Here is a 10,833-nt window from a genome sequence, read left to right as displayed (position 1 = left end):
CCAAACGCGGCCGCGCATGCGCGGGACGCGGAGCCGCGAGGCCCGCTGGCAGCAGACCGCGTGCCGCAGAAGGTGCGGGTTCGTTACGTGCCGCAGACGTTAGGAGGCGGCGGCGGCGTTGGGGCGGGTGAGGCGGTGGGGTCGTGTCGTGTCGTGTCGTGTCGTGTCGTGTCGTGTCGTGTCGTGTCGTGTCAGTTGTGGGAAGGGGGCAGAAACAGCCAAAGGGCTGGCTGGCCTGTGCAGCCCTGATGCAGAAATGGCGCTGGCTTCGTCCAGCCTTCATCCGGTCAGAGAGGCCTGCGCACCTGAGAGGCTTTAGGGGTGTTTCTGTCATCCCCCGGTCATCGCCGCTCCGTGTTCCTCCTTGAGACCACGTTTGCCCTTGGCCAGGCCTTGCCCACTAACAGCCCCTCATCAGCTTGTCTCATGGGCAGGTCTTTGCTCAGAGGGCACAGTTAGGCAGGGAGGGAGGTGACTTTCACCTTCCATCTTGGGATTCGTCTGGAGGAAACGGCCGTAACTGATTGTGTCAGCTGCTGAAGGGCTTGAAGTCAAAAAGAAGTTCTTTGAGCTGTGGTGGTGTGCAGTTTCATTACATTTTTTACCTTTTCCTAGTTCTGTTGAGGAAAGAAGATGGCTCATGCTCTCCCTCTTCCAATTCCCTGCCCAGTCAAGCTTGGAAGTATAAAAGGTGACTCCTTGGAAGCTCAGCTGCATGAGTATGTCAGGCAAGGAAACTGTCTGAAAGTGAAGAAGCTTCTGAAAAAAGGTAAAAGCTAAGTTTAGACAAGTGCTGGCAGAAAAGTTTTACTTTTTCCTGTATGCTTATATTTGTGGTTAAAAATAGCATACTGTCTGTAACATCCAGTTTTGTGAGTGAAATATGCTTGCAAGATGTATTATGGTTGGCCTTTTCTGGTAAGCGGCACTAATTATTGAATCAAAAAATGTGGGAAAATAAATTGAAAAGAAAATAGAGCTTTAAGTTGTAAGGTGCTCATAAGGCAATGATTGAGGTATTGTAAAACTAAAATTTTGGAAGTCTACTGTAGGAATATAGTCTTTGAATGGGACTTCAACTTTAATTCTGGTTGCAAGATGCTTAAGGTATGGTTTAGATACTGGTATTTTTGACACCTAGATTTTTAACTACAGGGGAACAAGGAGTTTTGTAAATGAAACTTATTATTTGGTGCAGTTCTATTTCGTTTTTCCTGCCAAGAACGCCAGTAGCGTGTGCCGTTCCTAGAGGTGCGACTCTTCCCCGCACCGGTGATTGCGTGTGCGAGCAGCGGCTGCCCGAGCGCTGGGTGCGGAGAGGCGGCCGCGGGGCTCCAGCAGGGGTCGCTGCAGACGGGTCCGTCCGCGCCGCGGCGGCTGCGCAGCTCGGGGCGGGGCGGCCTCCGCGCAGCGGGCAGTATCCGCGCGCCTGCCTGGCTCAGAGAGCGCGTCTGATTGGGCGTCTGAGGCAGAGGATGCAAATGAGGGGGCGTGTCCCTCCAAGTTGGCACGGTGGTGCTGTGAGTCGCGGAACGGGACCGCGGGCCGCGGTTCGGCGGCGGAAGGGTCTCGGCGGGAGCGCGGGGGAGGTCGTGGTCCGTCTCCGTGGGTCGGTGGGCGGGGTGTCCGTGTGCTGGAGGGCAGTGCGTGGCGGTGGGGCCGGGCGCACGGGCAGTGTGGCGCTAAGACTATACTTTCAGGGATCATTTCTGTAGTTGGTCACTAGAGGAGAGTGATCTCACCTGAACGGCGTCACAAGCCACGAGGAGGAGCAGGGTGTTCTCTCCTGAGCGCGAAGCGGGCGGGCGGTGCTGCTTAGGCAGGAGCCGCCCGCCATTGATGACCGTTCCCGGCCCTTCGGGGTTTGGGAGGGAGAGAGCACGGGCTGAGTGGTTTGTGGCCCTTTTTTTTTTCACTGGTTCTAAAAACAGCTTTGGTGGGAAGAGGGGGCGGTTCATTGTGACTGCCCACGTCCGGGGCGGTTACTCAGACTGTCGGCTGTCGAATGGGCGGTGCTTGGTTTTTTACAAGCCCCTTGGCGGATTTTTCGACCGCAGTAACAGTACGGGCTGCCAGGGGGGGTTAGGTTTTACTGTCCGAGGGGGTGGAGTGAGTTGTTCGGTGAAAATAAATGCTTTGAAAGTTTTTTAGTGCCTGGGTGTGCAAGTTAAGCGGTGGTATTCTCTGGTGGGTGCTGTGGAGTTGTTTCTGATTAAGTTTCTGATTAAGTCTTCAGTGTGACAAGTGGCTGGGAAGAAACTCTTTGGGATTCGCCTTTCGTTAAATGTTGTTGAAGTCTGTGTCGCTCAGGCTAGATCTGGAGCATGGTGAAGCTTTGACCAGAGTCTCATGGGGGTTAGGGAGAAGCTGCTTGATATTGTGCTCTTTATGCCGTGCAATGCCATGGAAGATGGGGTATGTCAGGCTGGATCCTCAGACCGCAGGGTATCTGCTGGGGTCTGAGAGAAACTGATGAGTCTTCTGTTGGCACTGTGCTGTGGAAGTCCTTGGTGCTCAGGCTGGATCTAGAGGTGGAAAGGATAGCGTTAATTATGATGGTACTCTGTGGGGTTGTTCTAGCTGGTACGTGAGACCATTCCTGAAGGTGCTGGGCCTCGGTAGCTCCTGGAAGCCAGCGCATCCCCGTCCTAACGCCAGGCAAGAGACCTGCAGTGCTGCCTGCTGTTGGTGCCTGGGCCTCTGCTGGCGGGGTGGGGCGGAGGGAGCACGGACTCAGACGGTCGTCTCTTGTCTCGTGTCATGAAAACTGCAGCAGCCCAGGCTCGGGTGGGTTTAGCCCCAGTGCGGGGCGTTTGGCTTGCAGAGCACTGCTTCCGCGGACCTGCCCTTGCGTGGCTGGCGGACGCGGCGCCGGTAGCCGGAGGCAGTGCGGGGCGGGGGGCAGCGAGCGGCCCCGGGCCGGGCCAGGCGGCGGAGCGCGGCTGCGGCGTCACGTGTCGCGGGGGAGCGGGGGAGGAGCCGTGCGCCTGCCTGCGTGAGAGCGGCGCGTCTGATTGGGCGTCTGAGGCAGAGGATGCAAATGAGGGGGCGTGTCCCTCCCGGATGGCACGGTGGTGCTGTGGGTCGCGGAACGGGATCGCGGGCCGTGGTTCGGCGGCGGAAGGGTCTCGGCGGGAGCGCGGGGGAGGTCGTGGTCCGTCTCCGTGGGTCGGTGGGTGGGGTGTCCGTGTGCTAGAGGGCAGTGCGTGGCGGTGGGGCCGGGCGCACGGGCAATATGGTGTTAAGACTATACTTTCAGGGATCATTTCTGTAGTTGGTCACTAGAGGAGAGTGATCTCACCTGAACGGCGTCACAAGCCACGAGGAGGAGCAGGGTGTTCTCTTCTGAGCGCGAAGCGGGCGGGCGGTGCTGCTTAGGCAGGAGCCGCCCGCCATTGATGACCGTTCCCGGCCCTTCGGGGTTTGGGAGGGAGAGAGCACGGGCTGAGTGGTTTGTGGCCCGTTTTTTTTTTCAATAGTTTAAAAATAGTCTAAGTTGTAAGAGGAGGGGTGGTTTCTTCTGAGTGCCCATGTCCGGGGCGGGGATACTCAGACTATCGGCTGCCTCCTGCGGGCTGTTCCTTTTTTTTCTTTGCCGCTCCGTCATGGTACAAAAAGCAGATCAATGTTGTTGTTGTGGCTGAACTGGCCACGCGGTTGTGGTTTCAGATCTGTGCCAGGCTGCATTTTTTATTTTAATGCAGAGTGGAATTCATTATTTTGATGAAAATTGGTAAAAGTAACAAAATATTAATCCTAACTTTTAATTACTGCTTTAGAAGAATTTAGTTTTTTATTAATGCAGTGCTCTGGTGTTATCTGTGCTCATCCAGATTACTTTGCCTCTGATATTTATACATCCTTTATTTGAGTGGCCCAGCAGTGCATGGTATGTATAGAAAGTCAGAAGGAAGGTCATTTGCTTTTTTTTTTCAATGTCTGTTAGTATGATTATGTTTTCATATTTCCAGTATCTCTGAGGGAAGTGGGGGAACAAGCACTTGCTTTCTAATCTTTTGTTTTCTTTCAGATGTTTTTGTTGATGCTGTAAATTCCATGGGCCAAACGTCTCTGTTCACTGCTGCGTTGCTCGGTCTTGGTAAAATAGTGGATGTGCTGTTGGATTATGGCTCAGACGCTAATCAGTTAAGTATAAAAATATGGTGTTTTTTTTTTTTCAATGTTTAATCTTCTGGTGGCTTTAGTCAATGTAATACACAATATTCACTGTATATAAATGAAGAAGTGCCTTAGATGCGTGTTGCTATTTTAGCCAAAGATCCTCAGAGGTAAGAAGTGCCCAATTTTCCTTATTTCATGGTGTATGTTGCTGTTTGGGAGCACATAAACATTCTAGGTGTGCTGCTTTTTTCCCCAGAAGCACAGCTGGTTCAGTGTAGTAGGGGTAGGCTGAAACACTTCTGCTTTAACATTCCTCAGTCGCTGTTACGATGGAAGCACCCCAGTCCATGCAGCTGCATTCTCAGGAGATCAGTGGATTCTTAGCAAGTTGCTGGATGAAGGAGGTGATCTGAGAGTACACGATAAAGGTGGAAAAAATCCTCAGTACTGGGCTATGTCAGCTGGAAAAAAAAGCGGTGCTCAGGTGTGTGTGTGTAATATGTGTTGAGTATGTGCTAGATATGTGCTCACATCTTTGTCTTAAAGTGTCTGTCTAACTTGTTAGAACCTTTATGTGTAAGTGTGCAGTGAGGAGAATGACAGGCCCTTGTTTTCTGTCCCTGATGTATGTAGTTTGTTTGCACGTCTGTGCAATTCAGGAGTAAACCTGAAGTAGCTTTCAAGCCTGTCTCAGTCTGTGCATGAACAGTGTCAGCCAATGTGTCACTTTTTCTAGCATGGTAGCTAAATGCTGTATCAGGAAGGCTTATTCATGGCTGTGATATTGATTTAAAACTCGTAATACTCTTCTTTCCTGTTACTACAATGCTCCTCTTAAAAAGAAACCTGATATTACAATTTTCAGTGGGTCTTGAAAGTTAGTCATCTAGTGTTTGAATTAAGCTTTCTCTTAGATTTTCATTTAATTGATTTCCTTCAAGTTTTTCTGTGTATCCATTTCTTGAAATGCCTATTTTAATATTGCAAGTAACTAGTTATTTTTTCAGTAGTCATGATCTATTAATTTAAAATTGTTTATTTTGCAGTTCTGAAGTACTTTTTTTGATTGTTTTTCCCCTCCTCTCTAGATGCTGGAATTTATACAGCGTTGTACATTCCACATGCAGGCTGCCATTCAAAATTTTCCTTCTGATCTGCTCAGGAAGGCTGGCTCATCAAAAGAGCTGGTCTGCAGTCCGTCGAGGTTTGGTGGGCTTGTTCAGGGGTAAGAATTTATTCTCAGTTACTGAGGGGTTGAGCTACGTATTCCATTATCTTAAAATTGATGTGGTCTTGTTTCGTTTTGACAATACCAGGTTTAAAACCAATGTGTGTGAGGAATGATGATACTTTTTGTTTCTGTTGTGAGCGTTCCAAATAGAAACTTGATAGTTGTAAATACCTGTATATTAAGAGATACTCTTGAAATCCACCATATGAAGTACGGGATTTTAATAATATTAACATAAGGTGGTTTGTTTCTTGACCTTTTAAGGTCACAGCAAATCTTTTGGGGGCGCATTTCCACTGTTTCAAGTGCTTTTATGTCAGATACATCTTAGGAAAAATACATACTTCTGAGCAAAGTGATGCACGATGCCTGTATATATATATATTTTTTTTATTGGCTATGTTGCTTTAAACAAATACGTATCATAACGACGTATCTAAAAAGTTTCAATGAGTTGCACAATAATTTGGGATTTCAGCATCTACATTATGCTTTTTGTGTGGGACTGGACAAATGCAACATTTGAAGTATGTGGCTGTGCAGAATTTCTGCGTTTTTCTCTCTGCCTTTTTTTTTTTTTTGCATTTTACTCGAAGCCTTGGCATGTTAGTTACTCTTATTGCTTATGTTTTTGATACTTAGAAATGCTGGCAGTCCTCTGGGTAGCCTTCTAAAAGGTGGAGCTAATGCAGCCAAGAACATTTACAGCTTTGGTTTTGGGAAGGTAAGATGCTGTGGTTTTCTAATGATATTAGTACGGTTTTTAAAAGTCACATATTCTTCACAGTAATTACCTCACCTGTGTTATTTTTAATTTTTAGTTCATTCTTATTTCTACTGACATGGTGGAAAAAACCTGTGGAGAGTGCAAATATTCAGGCCTTTAGTCATTAGTAGGCCCTGTTCTTTTGGAACAGTAATAGCTCTCCTGTTAAATGTCACCTGTGGGAGTTCTTAATGACTGTTTCTGCTTTCCCTATTTTGGCTTCACTAGGAAGTTAAGCTTTTGACATGGATATCTTAACATTTCGTTTTGGTGCTTCAGCTGATGCTCTCACTGCAGTGATTGCACTCTTAAGTTTTTAGTGAGCTTGTGGCAGATGTGACAGATCTTGGGAATTGTTGCATATTCCTTTTGGTTACGCCCTGGCGGTGTTTCAGTTTTGTCTCACAGGCGGCGGGCGTCTAGGGTACTTGGCATCTCTCCCTGTTATTGGGGAAAAAGATGTTGTTCAGGCAGATGATGAACCAGCGTTTTCTTACCATGTTGGACCATACATGATCATGACCAAGTAAGTGGAATCAAAGGGGTTTTAGCTCCTCTTAGTGTGTGTCTGTCACTGTTAAGCAGCAAGTTGTTGCTGCAAGTAAGATGCTTTGTTTGGATAGTTTTCCTTGTCTATTATATATTCATCTACTGCTTTCTGCTTGCAACTTGTTTTCTGCAGTCCACTGATTAATATCTTTTTTAGAAGATAATGTGGTGGGAAATATGTTGCTGGGGTTGCACAGATTGTGTTGTTCGGTGTTTAGTCCTTGTAATTATTGGGTCAGACCTCAGGCCTCTGGATAGGCATGTCTGCAGCCCACTTGCTCAAACCTGTGGTGACATGAGAGTTGCAAATGCAGACTGAGGCTTTTTTAAATCTTTTGTATTGTGTAGCAAGTAGTTGGGCCTCAGAGGCATCCAGAGAATTGACAAATTGGTGATTTAATCTTCCCAAAGCTCTGGCTTGTATCACAGTGGGCTGATGGCCTTTAGTGAAAGGAGTTTTAGAGTGTCCTTGTTCTTTACCTTGGGTCATGGAAGGGTAGCATCTTTGGAGAGCAAACCTGTCCTGCTACATCCCGTCTTTAACAGGATGAGAATTTTTTCTCAGTTTGAAAGAGTATATGCTATAGCCAGGATCACCAAAGTAATGTTACTAACAGTAGGAGACTGCACCAGAGCATTTCAGAATTACAAAATTATTTGTAAGTAATCCTGTAACTGGAAAAAAAAACTGCAGAAAGCATCTTGTAGACATTCCTCTTCTTCTCCTTGTAGCTTAATGTGGGAAGGCAGCAGAGTTACAGTGAAGGAACTCAGCGTTGAGCCCCGTCAGAACTGTAGTAAACTACGCTTAGCTGATCTTCTCATTGCAGAGCAGCAACGTAGTAGGTAAGAAGGAATGGGTAGTAGCCACAAGTGGTCCTGGGATTTGGGTGTCTCCAGTGATGTGAGGAAACGTGATTAACCACAGGAGAACTGTTAGGCTGTGGTTGCACTTTCTCTCCAAATGAGAAATACAGGTCTCTTCTCCTGTCTCTTCCCACTCCATTTGCTCCCCAGTGGATAATGCAGGAGAAGATGATACTCTCTTCTTGCATGTCTGGATGAATGATTCATTGCACATTTCTTGGATGGCTTATTTATAGATTCTCCTAGTTGTGACAGTAAGCACTGTTTCATAAATGCCTCCTAACCTACAGTTCTTTTAAAATTTTAGGTATTTTAATGAAAAGTTAGAAGCATTCGCATTGTATTGATAAACACACCGAGAAGGCCAGAACTGTTTCTCTTTTAATCTCAGATTTGCCTTACAATTTTTTTTTCCTCTCCCTTTGCAGTGAACTCAGTCATCCTCGTTTGCTACAGTTGATGGCTGTTTGTCTGTCTAGTGACTTGGAGAAAACCCGTTTAGTATATGAAAGGGTTAACTTTGGTTCTCTGTACAGCATCCTTCACAAAAGGGTAATTGAAATACTTGTTTTTTAAATAGTAATTGATTGAGAGGAAGAAGTTTAGTAGCTCCCTCTGCCTTCTTTACTCGAAGAACAAGAAGGCAAAATCGTCAGTCTGTGTGTCTGGGTTTCTATTTCATTGCACAGTATCAGATACTCTGTGTAAGCTGGTAAAGTTTGTAACTGGCAAATACTTCAGTTAATGTTTAGGTGCAATTGCATTCATTTTCTTGTTTGGTGTCAGTCTTAAAGTGGCTACTGTTAAATTCAGTTGATCTTTTAATCTTCCGCATGTGGTTGTATACTGCAAATGTGGCGAGACCAGCTTTTGCCCTTGAATATTTGCATGTAGTACATTGCAGACGGCCTGTGTGTAAAAGTGAAGGCTTGAACTCAGTCGTGGTTCCTTTTTTTTTTTTTAATGAACTGATCTGTGTTTTATTTTTGTCATTCAATATTTTCTCTTTTGCAGTTAATTGAGTCATTATTTTATTTCTTTAACTGTTTGAATTACAGACATGTAAGTTACTGGAGAAATTGCAGTCAAAGGCCACAAATTCTAAGAATTCATTCTGCTTCAGAGTGAATTTTGACATAGTCAATATCTTTTTTTTTTCTTAATTAATTTTTAAAGTGTTATTAATTGGTTGTGTATGGAGAACAAACATTATTTAGCAAGTACATTATTTAGCAAGTGCAATTCATCTGACTTGTACTACAGTATGTTTCATGTTTGCTTTCTTTGCCTTCTTCTGTACAATAATAGTTTTTCCCTACGTCAGGCTTTAAAGATCTGCAATGCAAATTTGGTACTTCTGGTTTTTTTTCAGCGTACAGAATTCCCAGTATTGCACATGGAGACAATTTTGCATGTGCTGCTTCAAATTAGTGAAGCTTTGCGTTTTCTGCACTTCCGTGGATTTATCCACCGCTCAGTTACCTCCTATGCAATTCAGATTGTTTCTTCTGGTGAGGCAAAGCTGTGCAACTTGGAATACATGATCGAGAGGTAAGGAACTTCCTCACTGTTTCTGTGAAAGGGACAAGCACAAGTAAAGTAAAATTTAGTGCAGAATTCTGCTGAAGTGCCTCTCTTGGTGACTAGGGACTCCTGCCTCTGAGTCACACAACAGAGTTACAGGAGTAAAGAACTCCAAGTTATTACTGCTCAGGTACATTAACTTTGCCCCAGGCAGTACAGCAAGTTTCAGGTGGACTTAGTTTCTCTGTTATAAGTATATAAAAATAGAAACTAGTAAGAGAAGCAGCTCTCTACTGGAGTATAAAATACCGTCATAGAGAAATAGAACTTAATCTTACAGAACAGAGATTAAATTCCTCTTTGAGTCACTAATTCTGCTGCTGGGCTGGAAATAATTTAAGTCTCCTCTTATACTGAACTTGTGTTTGTGGAGGCTTACCTAAAATGATTGAAGATGCCACACCTTGTTGAACTGGTAGTAATTTAAGTGCCACCAGTGACAAAAAGAGTATTTCTTTTATGAGGGACACCATTCATTTCATTGAGGTAAATTATTATTTACATACATTTTTTACTTCTTTCCTGTAGTGCAGTCTGATTAGAAAGGAAGTAAATGGCTGTTTAGACTGTAACGAAAGAGAGTAAAATTGATAATGAACAAAAAGTTGCCAATGGTAATGTCCTGAAAGGAGCAAAGATACTTCCTAAGCTCCTTGCGAACTCAATTTGTTAATAAATCTTGGCGATTTCTTCACTATTTCAGATATAGCTTACTGTGAAATAAATAAGCAAAAAACCTATAGTTAAATGTGAGGAGGAAGGTATTTTCTAGACATACGTATACACAGCAAAATAAATGTTGACAGACTAGGTGGCACTTTCTTGTATTCTGTCCGTGGTCAGAGAATGCTGGCCAGAGCTAAAGGGTTGTTTGTAAAAATTCCTATTGGGAAATTTTCAGCTTTCTCAGATTTCTTTTTGAGTGTAAAGTTGTTAAAGGAGGTGTTACTTTCTCCAGAAAGTCTTTGCTGTAGCGTGCCAAAATACATTTATTGGTGTGAAAATATTACACATTTTTATTTGCAGGTATACTCTGGACCTTTTAGGTTTTTAAACTAAAAGCTGATGTAACAAACTCAAGTGTTTAATTCCAAAAGATATGCCTTCTAGTTGAGTGAGCTGTATATCCCAATTTACAATTTTTTTCCCTTTATACAGCAAAGACAGTGGAGAACACAGCGATCTGACACATATTCCTGTCCCCGTCCAGCTGTACAAGTGGTGCTCTCCTGAAGTAATCCGTGAAAAAGTTGTCACGGTCAAATCGGATGTTTATAGCTTCTGTACAGTAGTGCAGGAGGCCTTGACAGGTATATCTGTAGGATTCGGCTTTTGTCACTGGGTAACCCACTGAATGTTTTCAGTGCAGACTATTGGCCCCCTAATGTCTGTTTAATTCACCTGTGTGACCAGATAAAACCTCGCTGTGATGGCTCACACAGACCTAACTTGGCAAAGGAACCCCCTAGGCAAAAAACCCTGATGTTAATGATGATAGCAAAGACTACGGGAAACTTTTGTAAAATGTAATCAGAAAATTAAAATTGCATAACTAAAGGGTGAGATTAATGGTTGATATCAGAGAGATACAATTTTGTGTATGATGTTGTTCTGCTGTTTATCTTTCTTCTTTGTGCGAGGACAGCAAAAGATTCGGTTAACTCTTCTCAATGTGCAAAACCAGCCTGTGCAGCTTTCATCTTTTTGATCACTA

The 10,833-nt window shown here is 44.6% G+C and overlaps 1 protein-coding gene and 2 non-coding genes across 3 annotated transcripts in view; all 3 read left to right on the top strand.

Annotated features, from left to right (window-relative positions):
- The first annotated feature begins 54 nt into the window (after positions 1-54).
- TEX14 (testis expressed 14, intercellular bridge forming factor) overlaps positions 55-10,833 on the top strand; it is a 28,700-nt gene continuing 17,921 nt past the window's right edge. The window contains exons 1-11 of the mRNA XM_068415659.1: positions 55-127; positions 616-769; positions 4,031-4,145; positions 4,441-4,606; positions 5,211-5,347; positions 5,996-6,077; positions 6,515-6,645; positions 7,401-7,514; positions 7,964-8,087; positions 8,908-9,086; positions 10,278-10,429. Of these exons, the coding sequence (XP_068271760.1) occupies positions 634-769; positions 4,031-4,145; positions 4,441-4,606; positions 5,211-5,347; positions 5,996-6,077; positions 6,515-6,645; positions 7,401-7,514; positions 7,964-8,087; positions 8,908-9,086; positions 10,278-10,429 (1,336 nt within the window). The 5' untranslated portion in view covers positions 55-127; positions 616-633. The remainder of the gene's footprint in view (positions 128-615; positions 770-4,030; positions 4,146-4,440; positions 4,607-5,210; positions 5,348-5,995; positions 6,078-6,514; positions 6,646-7,400; positions 7,515-7,963; positions 8,088-8,907; positions 9,087-10,277; positions 10,430-10,833) is intronic.
- LOC137672046 (small nucleolar RNA U3) lies at positions 1,685-1,894 on the top strand. The gene has a single exon (XR_011049475.1). It is a non-coding gene; the product is annotated as a small nucleolar RNA U3 (small nucleolar RNA).
- On the top strand, positions 3,244-3,453 carry LOC137672053 (small nucleolar RNA U3). The gene has a single exon (XR_011049482.1). It is a non-coding gene; the product is annotated as a small nucleolar RNA U3 (small nucleolar RNA).

Source organism: Nyctibius grandis, chromosome 18 (assembly GCF_013368605.1).
Source record: "Nyctibius grandis isolate bNycGra1 chromosome 18, bNycGra1.pri, whole genome shotgun sequence".
Lineage (NCBI taxonomy): Eukaryota > Metazoa > Chordata > Aves > Nyctibiiformes > Nyctibiidae > Nyctibius > Nyctibius grandis.
Note: the sequence above shows the minus strand (reverse complement) of the source record. Positions and strands in the feature narration are given on the sequence as shown.